Here is a 27,854-nt window from a genome sequence, read left to right as displayed (position 1 = left end):
GCTGGGGCAGCGGCGACCCGGCCTCGGAGCTGGGGCAGCGGCAGAGGCAGCGGCGACCCGGCCTCGGAGCTGGTACAGTGTTCCGGCGGCCACCCGACCTGACCGTGGGCCCAGTGGACGACATTGTCGGGAGCAGGTTGGTGACCTGTTCTCCGGAGCTCCCGCAACAACAGCTGCGTCCGCTGGACTGGAGGGCCGCAGCTTCGCCCACCCCGGGTCGCAACTTCGACCACCCTGGGCCGTAGAGTTGAAACGGCCCGTTCGCGGAGCTCGGATTCAGCCGCGGGACTGACATTACTTACCATCGCCCCGCGGGGTCACAACATCTGAAGCCTGGATCGCCTCCGCGCAGTGGGAGAATAAGAAGGGATGAGACAAAGACTCATGGACTTTTGCCTTCCATCACAGTGAGGAGGTGCCTGGTGAACTAACTGTGGTGGATGTTAATTTGGTATCTATATTACTAAAAGTCTGTTCTTGACCGGTTTTGGCCATCTGTGCTGCGATTTCCGAGAGAACGCCGCCACCAACGGCCGTCATTTTTGGCCAGCTCGCTCAGAGCCCCCCCTCCGCCGCATGTGTGCCGAGGATTTTTCCAGTCGATGAAAAATGACAGAGATATTAATGATTTTACAAAATTCCCCATATTCTCTGCTGCCCCCGCTGGCGGCAGGGGGGATGGACTATAAAACCAGGAAGTGGTGTGCCTCAATTAGTCTGCAAGCTGGAGGAAGGCAGAGGGTCACGTTTCTCTGAGCTGTGAATAACACTGAACACATGTCCACACAACTGTAAGTACCCTTAATGTGGTTTGAAAATGAAAATATGGTTAAAGTAAAAAAGCACTGCCTGCAAATGGTTGTTTGGGGGGTTTGGGTTGAAATAAAAAGGCACTCTCTCTCTCCCCCCCCCCCCTCTTTCCTCCCCCCCCTCTCTCTTCTCTTCTCCCCCCCCCCCCCTTTCTTCCCCCTCTCTTCTTCTCCCCCCCCCTCTTCTCCCCCCCCCCCCACCCTCTCCTCTCCCCCCCTCCCCCATCCCCCTCTCCTCTCTCCCCCCTCTTTTTCTCTCCCCCTCCTCCCCTAACCCCCATCTCCTCCACACACCCCTAAACCCCTATCCTCTCCACACACCCCTACCCGCCACCTCCCTCCCTGCCTCCCTGCTCCCCACCTCTCCCCCCTCCCCTCTCAGCACAGGGTCACGTTTCTCTGAGCTGTGAATAACACTGAACACATGTTCACACAACTGTGAGTACCCTTAATGTGGTTTGAAAATGAAAATATGGTTAAAGTAAAAAAGCACTGCCCGCAAATGGTTGTTTGGGGGGTTTGGGTTGAAATAAAAAGGCACTCTCTCTCTCCCCCCCCTCTCCTCTTTCCCCACCCCCCCCTCTCTTCTCCCCCCCCCTCTCTTCTCCCCCCCTCCCTCTTCTCTCCCCCCCCCTCTTCTTCTCTCCCCCCCCCTCTCTTCTCTCCCCCCCCTCTTCTCTCCCCCTCTCCACTCCCCCCCCCCTCTCTCTCCCCCCTCTTTTTCTCCCCCCCTCCCCCCCCCCCACCGTCCCTCCCCTAAACCCCCATCCCCTCCACACACCCCTAAACCCCCATCCCCTCCACACCCCCCTACCCCCTTCCCGCCATCCCCTCCACCTCCCTGCTCCCGCTCCACCTCTCCCCCTCCCCTCTCAGCACACCCCCTCACTCCCCCCCCTCTTTCTCCCCTCTTTTTCTCCCACTCCTCCCCTCCCCCAGTCCCTCCCCTAAACCTCCCTCCCCTCCACACACCCCTACCCCCCCCTTCCCTCCACCCTCCCCACCTCTCCCCCACCCCCTCTCTCTCCCCTCACTCTCACCTTCCCTCCACCCCCACCTTTCCCCTCTCCTCCTCCTAACCACCCCCTCTACTTCTTGCCCCTCTCTCTGTGTCTCTGCCCCTTCTCTCTCTGCCCTCACTCTCTCCCCCACTCTAGATGTGACTGCAAGTTGGGGGCTATGCGTCAGTAGATAGGGTGGTTATGGGGTAAAAGGAGCAAATTAATAATATTAATATAATATCAAGGGGGGTAATTAGCGTGAGTGCGGGGCGGCAGTTAGTGTGTGTGACGCTGCATGCCACCTCCCCCCCCACAACCGCACGTTGGGGGAACAGACCCAACGGGTCTGCACTTGGTCTAGTAATAATATAGTTCAAATGGACTGCAACACGGAAATAGGCTGCCCATGATGTAATATGGGCATTGGCCACTAGATGGCGCTTACTTTCCAGATTTCATTTCCTAATTAGTTTAATTAATTAATGTGCAACTTTTGGCAATGACGAGTTATGAGGTAAAATATCTAGGGTATATTATTACAGAACAAATGACAGATGATGAGGATATTTATAGCAACGACGCATGCTGTATGTACAGGCGAATATTCTCTTGCGTAAATTTGTTGCATGTGCAGATGTGGTGAAGATGTCGCTATTTAGAGCATACTGCACACCACTCTACACTGCGCACCTGTGGTCGAACTATGGAAAGACAAGTTTGCAGAGACTAAAGGTGGCATATAACGATGCCATGAGAACACTGCTAAGGAAACCTAGATGGTGTAGTGCCAGTAGTATGTTTGTGGCTGCAGCAGTCAGTACTTTAGAAGCTATCCTAAGACATCACCTGTATAAATTCATTTGCAGGATAAATGACTAAAAATGTAATTATTGTGGCCTTGTCAAACATAAGGGTTAGCACTACACGCTACGAATCCCAGCTGTGGAGACACTGATATCGTTGTCTCGGTGTAGGACATTGATCATTCTTTTTAATCTGGATTTTTAACTTATGTATTGTGGTTTTTTTAAATATAATTTATGATGCTTTTATCAGTGATATACCAAGATTTTATATGCATTTCATGATATTTAATATGCAATGAATTTTTTTAATGTAATGTTGCCCTTTGTCTGGACCTCGAGTCCGTAATAAAGTTTATTATTATTATTATTATTATTATTATTATGACATCCTTCTCAATTATATCTATATTACTAAAAGTCTGTTCTTGACCGCTTTTGGCCTTCTGTGCTGCGATTTCCGAGAGAACGCCGTCACCTACGGCCATCATTTTTGGCCACCTTGCTCAGAGCCCCCCTCCGCCGTATGTGTGCCGAGGGTTTTTCCCGTCGATGAAAAATGGCAGAGATATTAATGCTTTTACAAAATTCCCCATTCTCTCTGCTGCTCCTGCTGGTGGGAGGGGGAGGGACTATAAAACCAGTAAGTGGTGTGCCCCAATCATTCTCTACAACACGGAGGGCTGAGCTCTGAATGACTGAACAAATGTCTACACAGCTGTGCGTAAGTACCCTTAATTTGGTTTGAAAATGAAAATATGGTTATGGTTAGTTTGAGGAAAAAAGCACTGCCTGCAAATGGTTGTTTGGCGGGTTTGGGTTGAGTAAAAAGGCATTCTCTCTCTCTCCCTATCCCTCTCTCTTTATCTCTCTCTCCCCCCTGTCTCTCTCCCTTTCTCTCTCTCTCCCTTTCTCTCACTCTCCCTTTCTCTCTCTCTCTCTCTCCCTCTCTCTCTCTCTCTCTCTCCCCCACCTTTCTCCTCTCTCTCATCTTCTCCTTCTCCTCCCTCCTCTCTCCCTCTCCCCCCCCCCCCCTCTCTCCCCCCCCCTCCCCTCCGCTCCCAACCGCCTCTTCCTGTCTCTCTCCTCCCATCTCTCCGTCTCTGCCCCTTCTCTCTCTGCCCTCACTCTCTACCCCCGCCCCCACCCCCTCTCTAGATGTGACTGCAAGTTGGGGGCTATGCGTCAGTAGATAGGGTGGTTATGGGGTAAAAGGAGCAAATTAATAATATTAATATAATATCAAGGGGGGTAATTAGCGTGAGTGCCGGGGGGGGGGGGGGGGGGGGTGATAGTTAGTGTGTGTGACGCTGCATGCCGCCTCACCCCCCCAAAACCACATGTTGGGGGAACAGACCCAACGGGTCTGCACTTGGTCTAGTTTCATCTAAATCTGTGGAAAATATCATGTAGTTTGGTGACTTGGGTCACAAAAAACGATTTCTAGAAACATTTTTGATGCTCGGCCCACAGCCTGTGTTTAATTTGGGTTTAATTCATCCCAGGTTATTGAGATATGGCAAAGTGACTGCACTTGCAAGGGTCCTTCCCTACAAGCATATTGCCAAATCTCCATACACATCCAATTTCACAGATCCATGAAATTATTCCAAAAACACAGTACTTCAATTGTTTTACCAAGATAACAAGTACACAACAGAGGGGAGTACTCTCCTCGCAAAGATCGTAGCACACTGGGAAAGGAAAGCCAACCCTATAATCTCACTCACAAACGGAAATGAACAATCCAGTGCCATTCCTTCCTAAAATAAACAGAGATAATTTAATGGTAATGTGGGGCGCAGGGTTTTTTTTTTTTTATAAACAGAGTGGTGGGGGGGCTTGGTACTGCCAGAGGTGGTGGCAGAGTCAGATATGATAGCAGAGTTAAGAGGCTTTTAGACAGGCACATGGAAGGCAGGGCATAGAGGGATATAGGATCATGTACAAGCAGATGAGATCAGTTTAACTTGGCATCATGTTCAGCACACATATTGTGGATTGAAGGACCCATTCCTGTGCTGTACTGTTCTATGTAATGGTAAATGAAATGTGATGATTCTGAAAAATTGATCAATACAATTCAAATCAGATGCATTCTAAAGTTTAGAAAATCAAGTTATTTTCTAAACTTTAGAATGCATCTGATTTGAATTGAATTGTCACAAGACGACAGAAAATGGGAAACATTTTGTTTTCTTACCTCATTCTGACCAGGAATACATTCTCTATTTCCTTGTAACGGAAGTGTACCAAGCATTTGATCTTGTCCGGCTACGTTCCTATCCACTATTCGGAGGCCTTGGAAATGATCAGATATTGCATTATTAGAAGATAGATTTGCCGTACTATCATGGTCATCGCCTCCTGTTATATTTCTGTCCGCTATGTCACGTCTCCAGCGACTGGAGGTTGCAGATGGACGAGTTGACACACCAATTCCATCATCTTCATTCCCACTGCTGCCATCTCCTCCATCACCTGAAACATCAGTGAACGTTTATATATCAATATTAACACATACACTATTAATTAATGCACAATCACAAGTTCATGTGAAAATGAGCTCAACTGGATCTAATGGTGCTTTAAACAATTAGTAGAGCCCAATATCTCCATTATCACACACATTCTGACTTGGCAACTGCTCTGCTCTTGACCATCTGAACTTGAGAGAATGGTGAACACAGCCTAGTCCATGTCAGGCATGTTACTTTCTTCCATCCACTCCTTCTTCATGGTGTGCTGCATCAAGAAGGCTGGAAATAGAATCAAAAGTGCCTGCCACTTCGGGAAGATATGACATTAACTTAACAAAACAGATAAACGTTTTGACTTTTAACCATCATTATCTCTGCAGGAATTTTACTTATTAATGCTTCTTAGCTGAACCACTTTTGGAGAAGTGATGCCTTTTACATTGACTATTTGGCCCACATAAGCAGCTGCCTGAGAGTTAATCAGGATATACGAAGGTAGACAGAGAAAATGTAATGATGTGCATGGCAGGGTTTTGTGTATCTTTGTGCACGGTCCACTTTGGGAAGACAGCAACTCAAAACCCTGGATGTCAAGACTTTAGAATAGTTTCTTCCTCGCTGCTATTGAACTCCTGAACCAATCATCTCTTTCACAACCCTTTCCCGGAGGTGTTGTCCGTATTCTTACCTTGTTTAGTTATTCCGCTATTGTGCCTTGATATTTTCTATTGTACATTCAAATAGCACTACAATCATGCACCATTTTGCACTACTCATTGCTGCATGTATACCGATTACTGTGAGCTAAATGTGAACAAGGACTTTAATTGCACCCTGGTGTACATGACAATAAACTAACCTGAAAATGAAATTACCTTCAACACAACAAGGTGGTGGCAAGTGGAGGGATAAAATGTGCCGGTGGGTAGTATATTTGAAGATGGACTGGTTCACAACACAAATGACAGCAACATAATTCAGGTCATAGTAATGGAGAAGGAAGTCATTAGTTTTCACTCCAGTCAAAGTGTCTTTCAAGATGCCTTCAAGAGGGAGTTAGATAGAGCTCTTAAAGATAGCGGAGTCAAGGGATATGGGGAGAAGGCAGGAACGGGGTACTGATTGTGGATGATCAACCATGATCACAGTGAATGGCGGTGCTGGCTCAAAGGGCCAAAACGCCTACTACTGCACCTATTTTCTATTGTTTAAATACAAGAATGAATGGAAGCAAATTAAATTATCCCGCCCATTTCTCAGAGGGAGGCAAGGACAGGCTCTTCAGTCCACAATGTCTGTGCCAAACATGATGCCAAGACCAACTCTTAGCTGCCTGCACATAATCCATATCCATGTGGCTATCCATAAGTCTTTTAAATGCCACAATTGTATCTGCCTTCACCACCACCCCCAGCAGCTCCATCCAAGCACCCACCACCCCATTTAAAAAAAAAAAACTTGCCCCACAGTATTGGGGCCACAAGAACTGCCAGTCATACTTCCAAAGCAGCCCCAAAGTCCTGTAAAGCTGCATCTTGACAACCTGACTCTAACACTCAATGCCTCGACCTATGAAGGCAAGTATAGTTTGTTCTGCAAGTTCTTCTGTAAAGAAGTTTGGGAATCCATAACATGCATCCATCAGAAATGTCATGCAAATAAAAGCACACTGATGCCCATCATCAATGTCAGCATCAATTATAGTCAAGGGAGTATAATAATCCCTGTAATCTTTATTAAAGAACATTGCTAGTTGTTTTACATGATGTAGTCAATAATGTGCTCACCTACAATTGGGGAGTTTATGACTCGACCCTCTACTGATCTTCTGAATTCAAGTCCAACCTCATTTAGTTCATCAAGTGGCCCAATGGACTCGTCAGAACTACCACCTTCCAATCCTGGTCGAAAGCTGGGCTGATTGCTCTCTCCAAGCTGCAAGAGAAATTCATGCAAAGTTCACAAATTATATTTTGGATCCAACTAGCTTTTTACCCCTAATGAGCGATTGGGCTTCTGGCCAACCATAGTGTGACAAGAAAGTGATTTTTTTTTTAATTCTTGTGGCAGGTTATTGGTACTATAAGATTTTTAAGAGCCAACTTCCGGTGGTGTCATGCTCTGCTAGCAGTCGCAAATTTTTTAGCTCCGCTGAAAAAAATCGCTATTTTTTCACGTTAAAATCGGGACCGTTTTTAAAAGCTTACCGGAGCCCCGGGTCGCTGTGCTGATGACGTCATCAGTAAGCGTCTATAATTTAACGGAGGGAAAGGCATTTTAAATGAAAAACACGTCTCCAGGTCAGAGCCCACAGAGGAGAGATACAAAACACCTGCTGAAGACTCAGAAACATCAAGAAACTGCAGAACTGACCTCTGGAGTGGTCTCTGGAATGGCTACACGATCTAAGACTGAGATGGCCACAAAAGAGAAAACCGAAATGGAGGAGATAAAGAACTCGGTAAGAGATTTGAAAAATGACATTGAAGCTGGAAACTTAAACTTGATGGAAAACATGCAAACCATTAATGCCGGTAATCAAAATATTCTTGAGGGCATTGGTGCTATGCAAAAAAGAGTTGAGGATGTGCACGAAGAACTAACGGGGAGAATTAATAAGGTGGAGGAAGAGTCCACAAAGAAGTTTGAGGCTGTGCATGAAACTGTTTCTGCAAATGTAACTGCGGTGAAAAAACATCCATGGATAACAAGGGAAATCAGGGATAGTATCAAAGCGAAGGATGATGCGTACAAATTAGCCAGAAAAAGCAGCATACCGGAGGACTGGGAGAAATTCAAAGACCAGCAGAGGAGGACAAAGGGCTTAATTAGGCAAGGAAAAATAGATTATGAAAGAAAACTGGCAGGGAACATAAAAACTGACTGCAAAAGTTTTTATAGATATGTGAAAATAAAGAGATTAGTTAAAACAAATGTAGGTCCCTTGCAGTCAGAAGCAGGTGAGTTGATCATGGGGAACAAGGATATGGCGGACCAATTGAATAACTACTTTGGTTCCGTCTTCACTAAGGAAGACATAAATAATTTGCCGGAAATAGCAGGGGACCGCGGGTCAAAGGAGTTGGAGGAATTGAGTGAAATCCAGGTTAGCCGGGAAGTGGTGTTGGGTAAATTGAATGGATTAAAGGCCGATAAATCCCCAGGGCCAGATAGGCTGCATCCCAGAGTACTTAAGGAAGTAGCTCCAGAAATAGTGGATGCATTAGTAATAATCTTTCAAAACTCTTTAGTTCCTGAAGATTGGCGGGTAGCAAACGTAACCCCACTTTTTAAGAAGGGAGGGAGAGAGAAAATGGGGAATTACAGACCAGTTAGTCTAACATCGGTAGTGGGGAAACTGCTAGAGTCAGTTATTAAAGATGGGATAGCAGCACATTTGGAAAGTGGTGAAATCATTGGACAAAGTCAGCATGGATTTACGAAAGGTAAATCATGTCTGACGAATCTTATAGAATTTTTCGAGGATGTAACTAGTAGCATGGATAGGGGAGAACCAGTGGATGTGGTGTATCTGGACTTCCAGAAGGCTTTCGACAAGGTCCCACATAAGAGATTAGTATACAAACTTAAAGTACACGGCATTGGGGGTTCAGTATTGATGTGGATAGAGAACTGGCTGGCAAACAGGAAGCAAAGAGTAGGAGTAAACGGGTCCTTTTCACAATGGCAGGCAGTGACTAGTGGGGTACCCCAAGGCTCAGTACTGGGACCCCAGCTATTTACAATATATATTAATGATCTAGATGAGGGAATTGAAGGCAATATCTCCAAGTTTGCGGATGACACTAAGCTGGGGGGCAGTGTTAGCTGTGACGAGGATGCTAGGAGACTGCAGGGTGACTTGGATAGGCTGGGTGAGTGGGCAAATGTTTGGCAGATGCAGTATAATGTGGATAAATGTGAGGTTATCCATTTTGGTGGCAAAAACAGGAAAGCAGACTATTATCTAAATGGTGGCCGATTGGGAAAGGGGGAGATGCAGCGAGACCTGGGTGTCATGGTACACCAGTCATTGAAGGTAGGCATGCAGGTGCAGCAGGCAGTAAAGAAAGCGAATGGTATGTTAGCTTTCATTGCAAAAGGATTTGAGTATAGGAGCAGAGAGGTTCTACTGCAGTTGTACAGGGTCTTGGTGAGACCACACCTGGAGTATTGCGTACAGTTTTGGTCTCCAAATCTGAGGAAGGACATTATTGCCATAGAGGGAGTGCAGAGACGGTCCACCAGACTAATTCCTGGGATGTCAGGACTGTCTTATGAAGAAAGACTGGATAGACTTGGTTTTATACTCTCTAGAATTTAGAAGATTGAGAGGGGATCTTATAGAAACTTACAAAATTCTTAAGGGGTTGGACAGGCTAGATGCAGGAAGATTGTTCCCGATGTTAGGGAAGTCCAGGACAAGGGGTCACAGCGCAAGGATAAAGGGGAAATCCTTTAAAACCGAGATGAGAAGAACTTTTTTTCACACACAGAGAGTGGTGAATCTCTGGAACTCTCTGCCACAGAGGGTAGTTGAGGCCAGTTCATTGGCTATATTTAAGAGGGAGTTAGATGTGGCCCTTGTGGCTAAGGGGATCAGGGGTATGGAGAGAAGGCAGGTACGGGATACTGAGTTGGATGATCAGCCATGATCATATTGAATGGCGGTGCAGGCTCGAAGGGCCGAATGGCCTACTCCTGCACCTAATTTCTATGTTTCTATGTTTCTATGAAAGATATGGAAGTTGTTGTGGAACAGATGGCCGGAGATACGCAGGCGATGAAGTTAGAATTAGACAGCCTCAAGAGCCAACTGACAAAAGTCTCTGATAAATGTGTCAACCTCGAAGCTCGCTCAAGACGCCAAAATATACGAATACGTGGAGTAACAGAGGGAGCTGAGGGGGACAATGCCTGTGAGTTCACTGCCAATCTAATCAAACATGTACTCAAGCTACCTGAGGTACCTGTAATTGAAGTAGCACATCGACTACCCAGATTTAAACCAAGATCACAAGCAGACCAAACCTATCCACGACAGATCATAGTCAAACTTCGGGATATCTCAACAGTAGAAGAGCTGATGAAAAAAATTAAACACAGAGAGAAGATGATGTACAGAAATGATTCTATCAAACTCCTACGGGACTACCCTTACGAGATTGTGCAAAAGAGAAGAAAGTTCTCAAAGACAAGAGAAGGTCTTTACGGTGTTAAGGATGTCATATGTGGAGTGTATTATCCGGCCAGGATGCGTATTACTTTCATGGGAGTTTCAAAAACATTCACTAATTCGGTAGCATCTCTTAAATATGCTCAAGAAATCGTGGCAGAACTCACAGCGTAGGAACAGAAGATTAATCACGGCACCAGGACGTTATGAACAAACTAATTTGCTTATTCCCCCAACGAGAATATTAGAAGAAAAGAGAAATAACACCAATCTTTAAAAATTATTAAATGCAACAGCTTTTCCACGAGAAGTGTCTAGACATTATTATCTCCCCTCGGACAATGTGGAATCCAACTCAAGGACACTTTGTGTTCAAACGAGGAAAGACTGATAAACATGGGAGTGAAGATCTGCTGAGCTGAAAGTGGAAAACATTACAAGGACAAGTGGCGCTTTACGATCTTACATAGTTTCACAAAATATAGAGAATTAATAATTAATAACTAACAATACTAATATAGAAATAGTAATGAAAACTGACTTGAGGTATATAATGGTAAAAATTGTAAAAAATGCGTTGCCTGCTATATAACGCAGACAACACTGTAATCTCATGTGTTTTGCAGCCCGAGTGGGGAGGGGAGGAGACTCAGGCACCTGGCATAATTCCAGGAGCCTGACTCTGGTTAACCCTTTCAGTGAACAGCTCACTATTAACAAAGCTAAAACCAATTATAAATAGTTAATAGATAAAGAGTGAGGAATATATGTAATTGAATATATGATTAGATTTGATAAGTCGGAATGAAACATATATATATATATATAGTCCAACTGGGTGAAATAGAACTAATTTGGAAATGGTACCGACCCCCTAGGTTTAGGGTAATAAAGGCAGTGGGGCTAACTTCATAACATCTACACCGGAAGCTGTATTGAGGTTGAATCCCACAGTGAGTGGGACACTCACTACAGTGTTGAATACTCAGACACTGTAAATTTACTTGTTCTATTTTTTTTTTTTTATCGCAATAGGTCACATCTATGTGTTTTTTTTTTCAAGGAAAATCGTAGAAGGGAGCTACCAAAGAAGTCTATAATATAAACGCCCCCCAAATAACCAGAGTCCTGAGGTATGGATGCACCATAATAAATAAGGTCATTAAAATTGGTAAAAATGCATGACGACAATCAAAAGAAAATGGGAGGAATCACACTATGTAGTTGGAATATAAGGGGTATTAATGAACCTATTAAAAGGGGCAAGATACTAGCTCAGTTGAAATCATACAACACGGACATTTCGTTTCTACAAGAAACGCATCTTAAACATCAAGATCAGACGAGACTGAGGGTGAACTGGATAGGCTAAACATTTCACTCTTCATTCACTTCTAAATCTAGAGGCACTGCAATCATTATTCATAAAGGAATACCATTTAAATCAAAGATTATTATATCAGACAAGGAAGGGAGATAACTTATAGTAACAGGAGAGATCAATACTACGCCAATTACGCTGGTAAACATTTATGCGCCCAATTTTGATAATCCTCAATTTTTCAATAACATTTTGAATATAATTGCAGAATTTAATTATCAAAATGTTATAATTGGAGGAGACTTCAACTGTGTTTTAGACCCTTATCTAGATAAATCGATGCAAAAACAAAGAGGTAATATGAAATCTAAAACCAGTGAACTCTTACATACATATATAAAAAACACAAATATAGCAGACGTTTGGAGGATTGCAAACCCGACGGGAAGGGATTATTCATTTTATTCAACGGTACACAAAACATACTAACGTATAGACTATTTCCTAGTGGATACAAAATTAATTCCGCATACTATGAACCCTAAATACCACATCAATGCGATCTCAGATCACTCTCCGTTAACTTTTGTTTTAAAATTAGAAGGAATGTTTATTAATAAATCGTTCTGGAGGTTTAACTCGCAAATTTTAAAAGACCCACAAGGGAGTATATATCTAAAAAAACAGATGGACCTATTTTTTTAGATAAATGATACACCAGATATATCCCCCACGCTATTATGGGAATCCTTCAAAGCATTTATTCGAGGAGTCATTATTTCATTTCAAGCTTTTCAAAATAAAGAGAATAAGAATGAACAAAGACATTTAGAAGAACAAATAAAACAATTAGATACAGATAATGCTAAAGATCCAAATATGGATAAACATAATAAAATTCTACTATTAAAATTCAAGCTAAACAAATTATTGTCAAGAGAAAGTTATAACACTATTTCAAATTATAAAACAAGAACATTTTGAATTTGAGGACAAACCCCACAAACATCTAGCACGCCAATTGAAAAAACGAGAAAGAGAATGCAATACTAAAGATTAAATCAGATAGAGGAGAATTATTAACACTACCCAAGGACATCAATAAAAGATTTGCTCAATTTTACCAGAATCTATACACATCTAAAACGTCAATAGACAATAATAAAGTTTCAGAATTTCTGGATAATTGTAACCTCCTTCAATTAGAATTGAGGGAACAAGAGGAACTGGGAGCACAAATTACTTCTAAGGAGATAGAAGACACAATAAACACACTTAAGAACGGAAAAACACCAGGACCAGACGGATTCAGTAATGAATTCTATAAATCCTTTTACGACATAGTTACTCCACGCTTACAGAAAATGCATACATATGCTTTTAAAGAGCAAAGCTTACCTGAAACATTAGTAGAATCAACGATCACATTAATGCTTAAAAAAGATAAAAATATAGAAGAACCAGGATCATATAGAGCTATTGCTCTGTTAAATACGGATCAAAAAATAATAGCGAAAACACTAGCCAGAAGACTAAGCAGGTATGTTAGTAGATTAATAAATGAGGATCAAACAGGATTTATACCTAAGAGACACTCATTCAATAATTTGGGACGCTTGCTTAACATAATGCACTCACATAAATCTCATGACCAAGAGTTATCTATCATTTCACTGGACGCAGAAAAAGCGTTTGATCAAGTAGAATGGGATTATATGATTAAAGTATTGCAAAAATTCCAAATGGGAGAGAACTTCATCGCATGGATAAAATTATTATATAACAAACCCACGGCTAGAATACCAACTAATAATATACTATCCACGAAATTTGAATTATCAAGGGGTAATAGACAAGGATGTTCACTATCACCGCTGTTATTTGCTTTGGTAATTGAACCCCTTGCTGAAAAAATAAGAACACACCCGGATATTTATGGTTATAATACAAAACACTCAAATAACATAATATCTTTATACGCCGATGATGTACTATTGTACATCACAAAACCACAAATTAGTATACCAAACATATTAAATTTAATTGAGGACTTTGGATCCTTCTCAGGATATAGAATAAACTGGAACAAAAGTGAAATTATGTCGATAAAACCCAAAGACTCAACACACCTCCGGAAATTCCCCTTTAAAATAGCTACAGAAAAAATCAAATATTTGGGAATTGAAATTACTAGAAACTACCATGATATGTTTAAAGCAAATTATAATCCCTTACTTAAGAAACTAAATAATTTGATTACATTCTGGAAAACACTTCCGATGTCCCTAATAGGCAGAATAAACGCTATAAAAATGATTTTTTTACCACAAATCCTATACCTATTTCAATCAATACCTATATATCTCCCAAAAAGGTTTTTCAAAAAATTGGACTCAGACATTACAAATTTTATATGGGATTATAAATCCCATAGAATACAAAGAGCACATCTTAATAAACGAAAAGAGTTCGGTGGTCTAGCCCTCCTTAACTTTATGTATTATAATTGGGCAGTAAATATTAAAAATATGATTCACCTGCTGGACAATTCTGCCCAGCAGGTGGACTGGATTGTAATGGAAAGAGAGGACTGCTCTCCATGTAATATAGGAGCGACTCTCCTCTCACCAATACATCTGAATAACAAAAATTATAATAAAAATCCAATTATACATAGCACAATTAGAACATGGAAACAAATAAAACAGAATCTAAAATTAAGAAACCTATCTCTTTTAATACCAATAGTTAATAATCCATCGTTTAAACTATAAATTATAGACAAATCATTTATACAATGGGAAAAAATGGAAATCAAAACGCTCGGAGATCTGTATGAATTGGGAAAATTACTATAATTTCAACAACTACAACTGAAATATAATTTGAAAAATAATCAATATTTTAAATATCTTCAAATTCATGATTATCTGAAAAAATACACAAAAGACTATCATAATATGCCTACAACTTACTGGATGAAGCAATGAAGACAAAGGCGGAATCAGCGAATCTAATATCGTACTTATATAACATCATCTTAAACATAGAAATACCCACAACTGATGGAATTAGAAGAGACTGGGAACAAGAATTAGCTATAAAAATTTCAAAAGAGAGCTGGGATAATCACTTACTACAGGTGCATAAATGTTCGATCAACGTACGACATCCTCTCATCCAATTCAAAACATAACATAAGACTATATTATTCAAAAACTAAAATAAATAAACTCTTCCCTAATGTCTCACCCATCTGTGATAAATGTCTGTGTCAAGAAGCTACCATAGCGCATTATTTTGTTTTTTGTACAAAAATACAAAAATTCTGGAATGAAATATTTGACATCTTTACAAAATTAATTAAAATAAAACTGGTACCAAAACCAGAATGGATTATTTTTGGAATATCGGAAGGTAACCCTGAACTAAACGCGTTTCAGAAGAATTTACTCAATTACGGGCTAATAATGGGAAAAAAGCTCATACTTAAATTCTGGAAAAATGCGCCTACACCAACAATAACCATATAACAATTACAGCACGGAAACAGGCCATCTCGGCCCTACAAGTCCGTGCCGAACAACTTTTTTCCCTTAGTCCCACCTGCCTGCACTCATACCATAACCCTCCATCCCCTTCTCATCCATATGCCTATCTAATATACTTTTAAATGATACCAACGAACCTGCCGCCACCACTTTCACTGGAAGCTCATTCCACACCGCTACCACTCTCTGAGTAAAGAAGTTCCCCCTCATGTTACCCCTAAACTTCTGTCCCTTAATTCTGAAGTCATGTCCTCTTGTTTGAATCTTCCCTATTCTCAAAGGGAAAAGCTTGTCCACATCAACTCTGTCTATCTCTCTCATCATTTTAAAGACCTCTATCAAGTCCCCCCCTTAACCTTCTGCGCTCCAGAGAATAAAGACCTAACTTATTCTACCTATCTCTGTAACTTAGTTGTTGAAACCCAGGCAACATTCTAGTAAATCTCCTCTGTACTCTCTCTATTTTGTTGGCATCCTTCCTATAATTGGGTGACCAAAATTGTACACCATACTCCAAATTTGGTCTCACCAATGCCTTGTACAATTTTAACATTACATCCCAGCTTCTATACTCAATGCTCTGATTTATAAAGGCTAGCATACCAAAAGCTTTCTTTACCACCCTATCTATACGAGATTCCACCTTCAAGGAACTATGCACAGTTATTCCCAGATCCCTCTGTTCAACTGTATTCTTCAATATCCTACCATTTACCATGTACGTCCTATTTTGATTTGTCCTGCCAAGGTGTAGCACCTCACATTTATCAGCATTAAACTCCATCTGCCATCTTTCAGCCCATTTTTCCAAATGGCCTAAATCACTCTGTATACTTTGGAAATCCTCTTCATTATTCACAACACCCCCCATCTTGGTATCATCTGCATACTTACTAATCCAATTTGCCACCCCTTCATCCAGATCATTGATGTACATGACAAACAACAAAGGACCCAACACGGATCCCTGAGGCACCCCACTAGTCACCTGCCTCCAACCCGACAAACAGCCATCCACCATTACCCTCTGGCTTCTCCCATTCAGCCACTGTTGAATCCATCTTGCTATTCCTGCATTTATACCCAACAGTTTAACCTTCTTAACCAACCTTCCATGAGGAACCTTGTCAAAGGCCTTACTAGAGTCCATATAGACAACATCCACTGCTTTACCCTCGTCAATTTCCCTAGTAACCTCTTCAAAAAATTCAAGAAGATTAGTCAAACATGACCTTCCAGGCACAAATCCATGTTGACTGTTCCTAATCAGACCCTGTTTATCCAGATGCTTATATATATTATCTCTAAGTATCTTTTCCATTAATTTGCTCACCACTGAAGTCAAACAGGTCTATAATTGTTAGGTTTACTCTTAGAACCCTTTTTAAACAATGGAACAACATGCGCAGTACGCCAATCCTCGGGGACTATTCCCGTTTCTAATGACATTTGAAATATTTCTGTCATAGCCCCGGTTATTTCTACACTAACTTCCCTCAATGTCCTAGGGAATATCCTGTCAGGACCTGGAGACTTATCCACTTTTGTATTTTTCAAAAGTGTCAGTACTTCTTTAACTTTGAAACTCATAGTATCCATAGCTACTCTACTCGTTTCCCTTACCTCACATAATTCAATATCCTTCTCCTTGGTGAATACCGAAGAAAAGAAATTGTTCAATATCTCCCCCATCTCTTTTGGCTCTGCAGATAGCTGCCCACTCTGTCTCTCCAATGGACCAATTTTATCCCTCATTATCCTTTTGCTATTAATATGTGTAGAAACCCTTTGTATTTACTTTCACCTTACTTGCCAAAGCAACCTCATATCTTCTTTTAGCTTTTCTAATTTCTTTCTTAAGATTCTTTTTACATACTCCACAAGCACCTCATTTACTTCATGCTGCCTATAATTATTGTAATCTCCCTCTTTTTCCAAACAAGATGTCCAATTTCCCTTGAAAACCAGGGCCCTTTCCAATTTTTACTGTTTCCTTTCAACCGAACAGGAACATAAAGATTCTGTACTCTTAAAATTTCCCCTTTAAATATCCTCCATTTCTCTTCTACATCTTTCCCATAAAACAAAAGTCCCAGTTCACTCCTTTTAAATCATCTCGCATCTCATCAAAGTTAGCCTTTCTCCAATCAATAAATAAATAAATGGTACCAGGATCTGGCAACGGGGGGTAAAAAAACCCCAAAAAAACAGACTCGGTTGGTAGTCCCCTTTCTGCGGAGTTTAATGTTATAATAGAGCGATTGTTTCTCCTTTCTTTTTCCTTCTTTTCTAGGGTCTACTTTCTTTCTTTACTTCCTTCTCTAACTTCTTTTCTAAGGGGCTTTCTTTTCTCAACACTCTCCTGCACCTTCACGAACTCTTGCGCACTTTCTTTACTTCTATCTTTTTCTTAAAGCTCAAAAAATAAAGCGGTACAAAAAATGTATTAAGACATATGTGTTGTGTAGTATTGTAACTTACCGTACTTCTAATAAAATAAAAAATAAATAAAAAAAAATAAAAGATTTTTAAGAGCTATCTGGTTAAAGATGAACAAGGGCACTTAGAGACAAATTAAATCAAAAATGCAGAGCGGAATAATTTACCTAACCTGGGTAACCAGGTAAAAGGGAAATCAACCTAGAACAGGACAATGCTCATATCTCATAAGATTAATTCATCTGTCCATACTTAACATTAAGGCTGCCAAAAGCTTCAAGTATCAACTGCACTTTAACTCCAAAACATTGAGGAGAAACTGTCCCATCCGAGATGGATTAGTTATAGCGAAGAAAATATCTGGTATTAATAAATTAAAATTCAGAAAACTGCCAAAAGTTGCATCTGGATAAGCACAAAACCAAGGAAGTATATGGTTGGGATAGTGGAATGGAGTGAAGATTCACCGGACTCCTGGCATGATGTTTCGTCATGAAAATTTAAGCAGTTTGGATACATATCATCCAAGTTCATAAGAAACACAATTGATCTCATTGAAATATACAAAACTCAACGGGATTGAAAGGCCAGATACAACGTTAATATTTCTCCTACATATAATACCAAGAACCAGGTAACATACCCTCAAAATAAGGGGTCAGCTATTCAAGACAAAGACGAGAAGAATCTTTGAAATTCTCTCCAAGAATTTTGTGGAAGTTCAGTATTTTCAAGACTGAAATAGATAGTATATTTATTCATTTGGGAATCCAGTTGTGGGGTGCAGGCTAGCAGCACTCAAGCAGACTATTAAATAATGAGAGAATAGGCACAAGAGGCTGGGTATTATGCTCCTGCTTTGATATAAAGAAAATAAATAATTTCTTAATACATTAATAGCTTTTATTCTTCAAGTATCAACTGCACTTTAACTCCAAAACATTGAGGAGAAACTGTCCCATCCGAGATGGATTAGTTATAGCGAAGAAAATATCTGGTATTAATAAATTAAAATTCAGAAAACTGCCAAAAGTTGCATCTGGATATGGCCCTTGTTGCTAAGGGGATCAGGGGGTATGGAGAGAAGGCAGGTACAGGATACTGAGTTGGATGATCAGCCATGATCATATTGAATGGCGGTGCAGGCTCGAAGGGCCGAATGGCCTACTCCTGCACCTAATTTCTATGTTTCTATGTTTATAACTTTTGCAGTTCTAGCAACACATAAATTAATATTGACTATCTCGCTCAACCCTCTCCCTGCCAACACTTCAAAATAAGTTAGAAAATACACACCATCTCCCTGGCTGCATGGGATAATGCCACTCTTGGCAAAGTACTCTGTTTCTGAATAGCCTCCAACTCATCTTCTGTATCCTCGCCACTTGAAGGTGCAGAATCCATTCCAGTTGCTGCTTGCCGAACAGGTGGCATTTGAAAGCCATCCTAGTGCAGAGGTATAGTCAAAATAATCCTTTAAATAGGCAATACTTTAAAAAATGTCAAAATCGTCATTTTAAAGTATTAACAGAATTTAAGCATGCACATAACTATGCAAATATGAAACCAATAAAAATATGAAATAAGGCAAAAAATTCCAGGAACTCTCATGTCGTGTAGGGTTTGTGGAAAGAGTTAATGATTTAGGTAGAAGATTCTCAATCAGAATTTGGAAATTGAGTAAATTATTTTAAGTTGCAGAGAAGGTGGGGTTTAGATCAATCAACAGCACGATTTCTGATAAGATGGGGGCAGAGCTATCCAGGTGATTCCAATGATTTTAAGAGCCATCTTGTTAAAGACAAACAAGGGCATTGAGAGACAGAGTCAGGCTAAATCTGTGAAAAACAGAGCGGAACTCTTTTTGAACTTGAAACCATTTGACGAATACTGGAAATGCCTAGCATGTCAGGCAAATTCTGTGGAGAGGGGAAAGCAGAGTTAACATGACAAATGGATAACCGAATACTTGACCTGTCAAATTCTGCAGCCACAATCTCTTCAACAATTATATTATGATTCAAGTGAGAGGAAAACATTTCAGGAGAACCTGCGTGGGGATTCTTATAATCAGAGCAGAAAAGCAGCAGGGTGTGAAGAGGTATAGTCAAGATAACAATGGGACCATGTTGGCTGTCAATCGGTGATTACTCCCACCTCTCCCCACCACTCCATCGAGATAGGACAGAGAAACCCAGAAAGGGAAGAGCCAGAGATGGACTGTGAAACTGAGACCAGGGTAAAAAGCACTGTAGTCACTCACCGAGGCAGCTCTACCTAACTTTGAACTCGACAAGGACAAGTCTTCAGACATATTTGAACACCATGTTCCCATTCAAGTAATTTTATCTCCAGTCTAAATCTTGGTAATCCATTTCTCAAAACTACTAGCAATATCTTCCCATAATGACTGCAGCAGTTCACATAAACGTTCAAGGGGATTTAAGGAAAATGCCAATATGCAGGCCTTCCCAGTGACATAAAGATCCCAAAAAAAGATTAAATGACTCTTTGCAGGATAGAAATAGAAAATGTCCACTGTCCTCCACAAATGGAAGCGTTATCTCACTGCATTCCATAGTAGCATCACAATGTGATCTTCTCTACATCTGTAAGACCAGTCCTAGCGACTATTTTGAAAAACACCTGCACTCAGTCTGCAACAGTCATCGCAAGCTTTCAGTTCATGTCATTTCAACTCCCCTTCGTATTCCCACACCGACCCGTCTGCCCTCTGTCTTATCCACCTGCACATATTGGGACCTCTTCCTCCTTTATTTCATGACTGGCCAAGATGTATGCAGAATCAGAGAGAGCGAATTTCTGAATGAAAACCAATTGCATATAAATTGAAATTTAAAATCCGTGCAAGATATAAGCATTAAATGAGCAGTAGTATATTATAGACAGTAACATTGCCTACATTATCTTTTATGGATCCTACTTTGAATTATCTTTTTTGGCTCCTCCATTATGGATCCTACTTTGGTCTCACTGTCGCATTCCTAAGGGAATCTCTTAGATCATCCTCAGACACTATTTTAGCTTTAAAATATTTTAATGTTAAATTATTTGCAATGTTTTAATTATTTGTAATATTAATTACAATATTATTAACAAGTTCCCAGTGGTGCTGATTTTTGAGTTGCCTCGTTTTAACCCACCTGGCTGGGTTCAAGCAGATAATAGGCATCAGGAGGACTTGCTATGCATTTCCATTTGATTCCCATTTAACTGCACACCAACTAACCAGGTTCTTCAGACAGTGCAGACATAACCACTCAATAGAAAGTAATATGAACATGATGTGATAATTGTATTCAAAATATTTTCATTTGTGGAATGATTCTACCTATGATAGCATTTGGGAGGGGAAAGGGCTATTTTGGACTGCATGCCTTATTAATTTTACCTGTGAGAGATTTATTTAGTTTCCTTAGAACATTTTGAATTGAAATTAAAAAAAAAAAATCAGTTAAACCTTCATTGAATAGCCAAATTCCCTACCTCATCACAATCCAATGGCTGCAAAGGAGCTTTGCCTAATTTCCCCAAATAGGAATCCAATTCATGCTCATTGATCTCCTAAAACAGAAAAGGTAGATTGAGAATTCTTGGTTCAAAATCTTCACTTCCATGCAGTACGCCATTGCAGATGTTCTCAGACACATCTGTTTGTTGCGCAGGGCTGTACTAAACAAATAGCAAAAGAAACAATACATTCTACACTTTACAATGTAGTGTCACAGTAAAATGGTCTGCAGAGCTTGAAAAATAAAAATGACAGGTCGTTTGACAGAACTTGAGAGAGGCAACAGTTATTTGTCTACTGATATATTGATGAAAAATAGGGTGATAATGTCCATAATATGCTACATATACACGAGTTATGTGGTATTCAAAGGTTGAACAAAAGGATGGGTGGTGTATTCATAACTTTCTTCAGTCAGAAAGATTTGTCTTGCTACAGTTCAAGGTGACTTAAATTATTTTGATTTATTTTCTGGGCTTGCTGAGTTTGTCACATTTACCAAGGATTATTGATGGAAAATATATTAGCAATAGGGGTGGCATAGTGAAGCAGTTCATAGAGTCGCTATCTCATAGCACCAGAGACCCAAGTTCGATCCTGACTTTAGATGCTGTCTGTGTGGAGTTTGCATGTTTTCCCAGTGATCGTAGAATTTTCTCCAGATGCTCCCACATCCCAAAGATATACGAATTTGTAGGTTAATTGACCTCTATAAATTGCCTCTAGAATGTAGGGTGTGGATGTGAAAGTGAGATCACATAGTAACGTGAATGGGCGAATCATGGTCGCATGGAGAGGGCCTGTTTCCAAGCTGTATCTTTCAATCAGAACCAAAGAATTTCTGTAAAACTGTCAACAAGTATTTTAATGGGACATAACTAAATCAAATCTTGAAGTCTGTTTAGCCATTTAAAATTCAACAATTAGTACAAGAAATGAGTGAAAATGTTAACTTCAGTGAAATATTTTAAAGATAATGTGTATACAATTGGGACCTTGGAAAATGAGTGGCTCAGTCTCATTGGGAAGATCAACACACTAACCTGTGGGAATTGCTGCATAAATGTAACCTGAAAAATATTGGACCTTTACCACTCAAACTTTCAGCCAATGAGGGATATATATATATATTTTTTTAATTAAAAAAAAAACTTTTGAGGAGGTAAATGCTCTTGATGATTTGCATTACCACAAGACCAGCTAATATCTTGACCCAGTGTTTAACGAAAGCAAATTACATTTTATTTTACACTTTAAAAATTGGGCATAGATGTGCAGCATGATTACAGTTTTTTCCCTGGTGACACCTGGCTGAAGGCTTACTTACTTAGGATATCAGTCCAAATTATGAATTGACAAATACATTTATTCAGCACTCTCAACAGAAGGCGATCTGGATCGGGATCGCGATTTTGATCGTGAATGAGACCGGGATCGAGAACGAGATCTTGGACTTGCGGATTACCTGAACTGTAGAGTGGACTTCAGGAAGCTCCTGTCCTTCAATATGACCCCTCTGCATTTCTAATGGTACCAACTTTTTGAAATATGCTTCCAGTCTATCATCCCGAAAGACATCTGCATCAAACTCATCATCTGTTGGAATAAATACAGTGAAAACATGCGCAGCCAAAGATGATGTATACATGTAGCTGACAAACTGCGAGGTGAAGAGAACATTTTTACATTTTGAGTTATGATAAAGAATGGACTCAAAAATATGTTAAAAATACAAGTAGCAAAATATTTGCACTAACAGCGAAGAAAATGCAAGGGAAATAGGGCAAGTGGTCATACAGTACAACTATGATGGTTTCATATTTGATGATTTGATGGTGTGGTATTTGACTCACCTGGCTTGATTTCCCCATGTTCTCTTTAAACGCATTACCGGGCTCGAAATTAACGGTTGCCCGGGTGCCACAGACCACTCAAAGTGCCGCCGGGCAACCTAAACGGCGAGTCATTTTGCCTGGCTTGGCAACTTGGTTTATACCGAAGATAGACACAAAAAACTGGAGTAACTCCGCGGGTCCAGCCGCTGCTGCCACTCCACCACGGCGCTTCCAAAACAGACCATTGGAGGAGGGAGGTGTCGGTCAGAGGCGGAAGTAGAGTAGTAGGGAGGAGGGGCTGAGGATAGAGCGCGATGATTGGAGGAGAGACGAGCCAAAACACTCTCGGCAGACCTGCACCGCAGCCAGGAGCGATCCCGGTCTCCGGCGCTGCAATCGCTGCCGAACCGCCACTGGACCATCCCCGTCCCGTCCCCACCCGAGAGCCCCATCCCCGGGGGTGGCCAATTAAACCACAATCACCTTGTTTTTAAAGTGGTTTACGTATATTACATTTCACATTTTTACGGCTTAATTATAAAAAGGGGAAGCAAGGCGACTTGTTTGTGCACTATACCTGTGGACAGCTCTTCTAAACTTGCCAGTGATAGGAGCTTTTCATCTTCTAACAAACTAGTTAGGCTGCCACTGCGTTGCTCCGTGCCAAGTGCCACACCTGTTCGTCTTGAGGCAGGACAGTTCACAGATTCCCTCATGGTAGCAACCTAGTGAGTGTGGAACAGACCATTAGATATTCAAATTTAGAGTAAAACTTCTGATAATCTGGTACCCTTTAGTTTTGAGGTGCCAGAATAGCAGATGTTTCAGATTACTGGATGTTACATCCATCAATACCACAATTTCATTTTGTTTCACTTTTATTTTGACACAATAAAATTTTCAGTGAACTCAGTGAGATCAAAGAGAGCACTTGTTATTCAGGCTCTCTGGACCTCTACCACAGCACAAACATTGGCTTAGTTATCCCAATCCCTCACTTTGCCCTGCAACTGAAAAGCTGTTCTTGCAGACTGTACTCAGTGGATGCAAGGACATTATCATGAAACAAATTCTACTACTTTCTCTCGCTCTCACTCCACAGATGATGCCTAATTTGCTAAATATATCCATTTATTTTAAATTACCAGGATTTGGATTTAAAGTAGACAATGCTACATTTCCTGAAAAATTATGGCATTTTCTGTAATTACCTCATTTTTCTTTTTGCTGGGCTGATCAGTCAAAGTATTTGACCCAGAAGAAATCTCTGCAAAAAGCAAGCAGTTCATGTTAATCATCAACATTTTATCCAATTTTCAAACATGTCAAGTTACTCTCAGAATGAAGTTGCAGTGTGACAAGTCCAGAGGTTATTGGCTATTTTTAAGGAAGGTGGTAGTTGACAACTTTCTTTAAGTGCTGCAGCTTGAGTGGTGAAGGTGCACCACGATGCTATAAACATGGAGGCAATTTGTTGCATTTAGTGGTTTGGTGAATCGCTGAGGCAGCCATATTGGGGAGATCTGAAATCACACGGGACAACATCATTCGTAGACTTAAGGGCCTGTCCCACTTGGCTGTCATTCGCGCGCCATTTACGCAGCCTGCTAGCGCATGGAGTTGTGTTTAGGAGTGTGGAGTGGTGTGGAGGAGTGTGGACTTCGCCCTCAGCAACATCTTCACTTGCCACCGGCCTGTCGCGTAACTGACGGACGGACAGGCCCAAGACCTTGGCGTGGCGCAACGTCTCACCTCCAACAGCAGCAGAAGCAGGCAAACGATCGCCAAGCTCAGCCCGGGGCTCATGGCCGTTGCGGATCCGGATCCACCCCCCCCAGGGCTCGAAATTAAAGGTTGCCCGGGTGCCAATGACCACCCAAAGTGCCACCGGGCAACCTAAACGCCGAGTAATTTCGCCCGGCTTGGCACGCAGATACTGTTTTATACCGAAGATAGACACAAGAAACTGGAGTAACTCTGTGGGTCAGGCAACATCTCTGGAGAAAAGGAAAATGACGTTTCGTGTCGGCGGCGGCTGTATTGCAGGACAAAGATACTAGGTGCGTGGTGACGAAGGGTCGGAGCGAATGACGGGCCCCGAACAGCGGCAGCAGTGGCCCCGAACAGAGGCTCCATCTCCTCCTCCCGCACCCCACCCGCCCTGATAGCGGCCGCTGCTTGCCACTCTGCCAACGGTGCTTTAAAAAAAAAAAACTCCCGCACGCCAAGGCCAGGAGGAGGGAGAGGCCTCCATCCGCCGTCTGAAGCAGCTGCACCAAAGATCCTATAGCTATAGGATCTTTGAGCTGCACCGCTCGGTCCCGCACATTGCTGTTGGCTGGCGGAGGAGGCGAGAGCGGTGGCGAGGAGATCCCAACCGCCTCCCCCTTTGGAGGCGGTGGACAGGGACGGCCAAGGCAGCGGGGTGATGTTGTCCGAGGAGCGCCGACCTTCCTTCCTCCCCACCTCCTCGGCTCCTTCCCCCCCCCTCTCTATCGTACGCCCCCATCCACCTCCCTTATCCTGAGACCCCTCCTCTCCATCCCGCATTGATCCCCATTCCCGCCTCTATTCAATCTTCACTGATATCCCCTGTGCTCCCCTCCCCATCTACCCCCCCCATATATTCATCCTGCACTGATCTCCCTATCCACCTCGCATTGATTCTCCTGCCACCCCCCCATCCATCCTACATTGGTCCCCCAATTCATCCTGTACTGACCCCCCTTCCCATTCATCCTGCACTTATCCCCCCATTCATCCCGTACTGACCCACCTGACCATTTACCCTGCACCGACCCCCCCCCCCCCCCCCCATCCATCCAGTAGTGACCTCCCCAATCTTCTTTTACTGATCCCTCCATTCATCCTGTACCGATCCCCTCATTCATCCTATACCGATCCCCTCATTCATCTTTTACTGATCCCCCATTCATCCTGTACTGATCCTCCCCCTCCATTCATCCTGCACAGACCCTCCGATCCACACTGTACTGACCACCTCCATTCATCCTGTACTGACCACCCCCTATTCATCCTGCACTGATACCACCCCCATCCATCCTGTACTGATCCCCCCCATTCAAGAAGAATTGTGGGAACAGTCTGAAGAAGTGTCTCGACCCGAAACGTTGCCTATTTCCTTCGCTTCATAGATGTTGCCTCACCCGCTGAGTTTCTCCAGCACTTTTGTCTACACCCATTCATCCTGTACTGGTTCCCCATTCATCCTGTGCTGAACCCATCCCATTCATCCTGTACTGATCCCCTCAATCATCCTGTAGTGATCTCCCATTCATCCTGCACAGACCCTCCGATCCACACTGTACTGATCCCCCCCATTCATCCTGCACCAATCCCCCCCCCCCCCCCCCCATTCATCCTGCAGTAACCCCCCCTCCCCATTCATCCTGTACTGATCCCCCGCCCCATCCAAATACCACTGACATCCCCCGTGCTCTCCCCTCACAATTTTACATACTCCAACCAACACGTACTAATTCACCTGCCTCAATCCATCCATTCCGCACCGACTGACTTCTAAACCCCCTCTCCCCCCGCCATCTATCCACCCCACACTGATTCACACCCCCACCCCCACCCTATTGTGCTGGAAATGTCTTCCGAGCGAACATTGACTATATTTGATAACGGAATGCAATCAAATGTGTTTTAATTCCCAATGTTATTATTTGTTTTAGTTTTAGTCCATAAAGATGGATTCATTAAATTGTGAACACGTGAAACATTAAAACCACAGTGTTCTATTGTTACTGCTACCGTTGACACGTTATTACAGAATTCATTTTAACTGCAAATCAATGCTCTTAATATGAAGTATCAGTACTGTAGTTATTTAATGAGAAACATTCACAACTATACGTTGGATTTAACCAGGTTTTACTTCTACAGTCGGTCATATACATCACAAATTTGGTCAGGAGATATTTCGGTTGAAATTTTAACGTTAATTCTGAAATGGAAATGATGGAAAAGCGTTTATCAATTATTTTTTTTTAATCTGGTGCGTACAAACTGGGTATCTTGATTGCTGTTCACAACACGTAGATCCAATCTGAATGTCCGGTAATGTGGCGTTTTGACACCTTTAAACATATTACCAAAAGAACATTTGCTGCAGTTATGTCCTTTGGTCATCGCTTGTCAGTTAATGTAATGTTTAACCTGTCAGATGGGTATAGTCGGTTTTAACAGCTGTTATCATAAAATGCCTTTAGAAATGTCCTTGCAACCTGTATATTTTGTTATGGATAAATTATGTGGGAAGCGAGAGTGTTTCTGTACCAATAGCAATTACGACCTATGCTATGGCCATGTCATGGTAATTTTCGGTCCTTCACAGAAAAGATGCTTGCATCAATCTGTAGTGTGCATGGTTAAGCATATAATGTTACCATGGTCCAGGATTTATTGACACAGGTTAATCACACACTGAATAATCCAACCACATTTTTGTTTGGAAGTGGAAAGAACTAATAGAAATTGCATTAATTGCAATGTGTAAAAAGAGTTGAGATACTGTATTATAATTTAGCTGCTTGTCATTGTGGTATATATATCATGTCTTGATTGGTGAATGTTTAGTTTGTGACCTTATTTGAAGCAGAAATAATATGCGAATGCTTCATTGAGCATAATTCCGACTGGTAATTACGCACTTTGTCCGAGCACGTGTCATGCAAGCCATCTTAAATGACCACCTAAAATGTCATTTGGCAACCTAAAAAGCTGCCAATGTTGCCCAGCTGGCAACAGGGAAAAAAGGTTAAGCGAGAGCCCTACATTAGAAGCATTAAACAATTATACGCATAATTCTGACTGGTAACTACGCACTTCGTCCGAGCACATTATCGCATGCGTTATGCAAACCGTCTTAAATGACCACC

The 27,854-nt window shown here is 41.8% G+C and overlaps 1 protein-coding gene across 1 annotated transcript in view; it reads right to left on the bottom strand.

Annotated features, from left to right (window-relative positions):
• cep192 (centrosomal protein 192) overlaps positions 1-27,854 on the bottom strand; it is a 118,908-nt gene that overhangs the window by 82,012 nt on the left and 9,042 nt on the right. The window contains 7 exon segments of the mRNA XM_055634360.1: positions 4,817-5,094; positions 6,881-7,028; positions 18,877-19,026; positions 21,088-21,165; positions 22,578-22,708; positions 23,525-23,672; positions 24,159-24,214. Of these exon segments, the coding sequence (XP_055490335.1) occupies positions 4,817-5,094; positions 6,881-7,028; positions 18,877-19,026; positions 21,088-21,165; positions 22,578-22,708; positions 23,525-23,672; positions 24,159-24,214 (989 nt within the window).

The sequence above is a fragment of the Leucoraja erinacea genome, chromosome 4 (genome assembly GCF_028641065.1).
Source record: "Leucoraja erinacea ecotype New England chromosome 4, Leri_hhj_1, whole genome shotgun sequence".
NCBI lineage: Eukaryota > Metazoa > Chordata > Chondrichthyes > Rajiformes > Rajidae > Leucoraja > Leucoraja erinaceus.
Note: the sequence above shows the minus strand (reverse complement) of the source record. Positions and strands in the feature narration are given on the sequence as shown.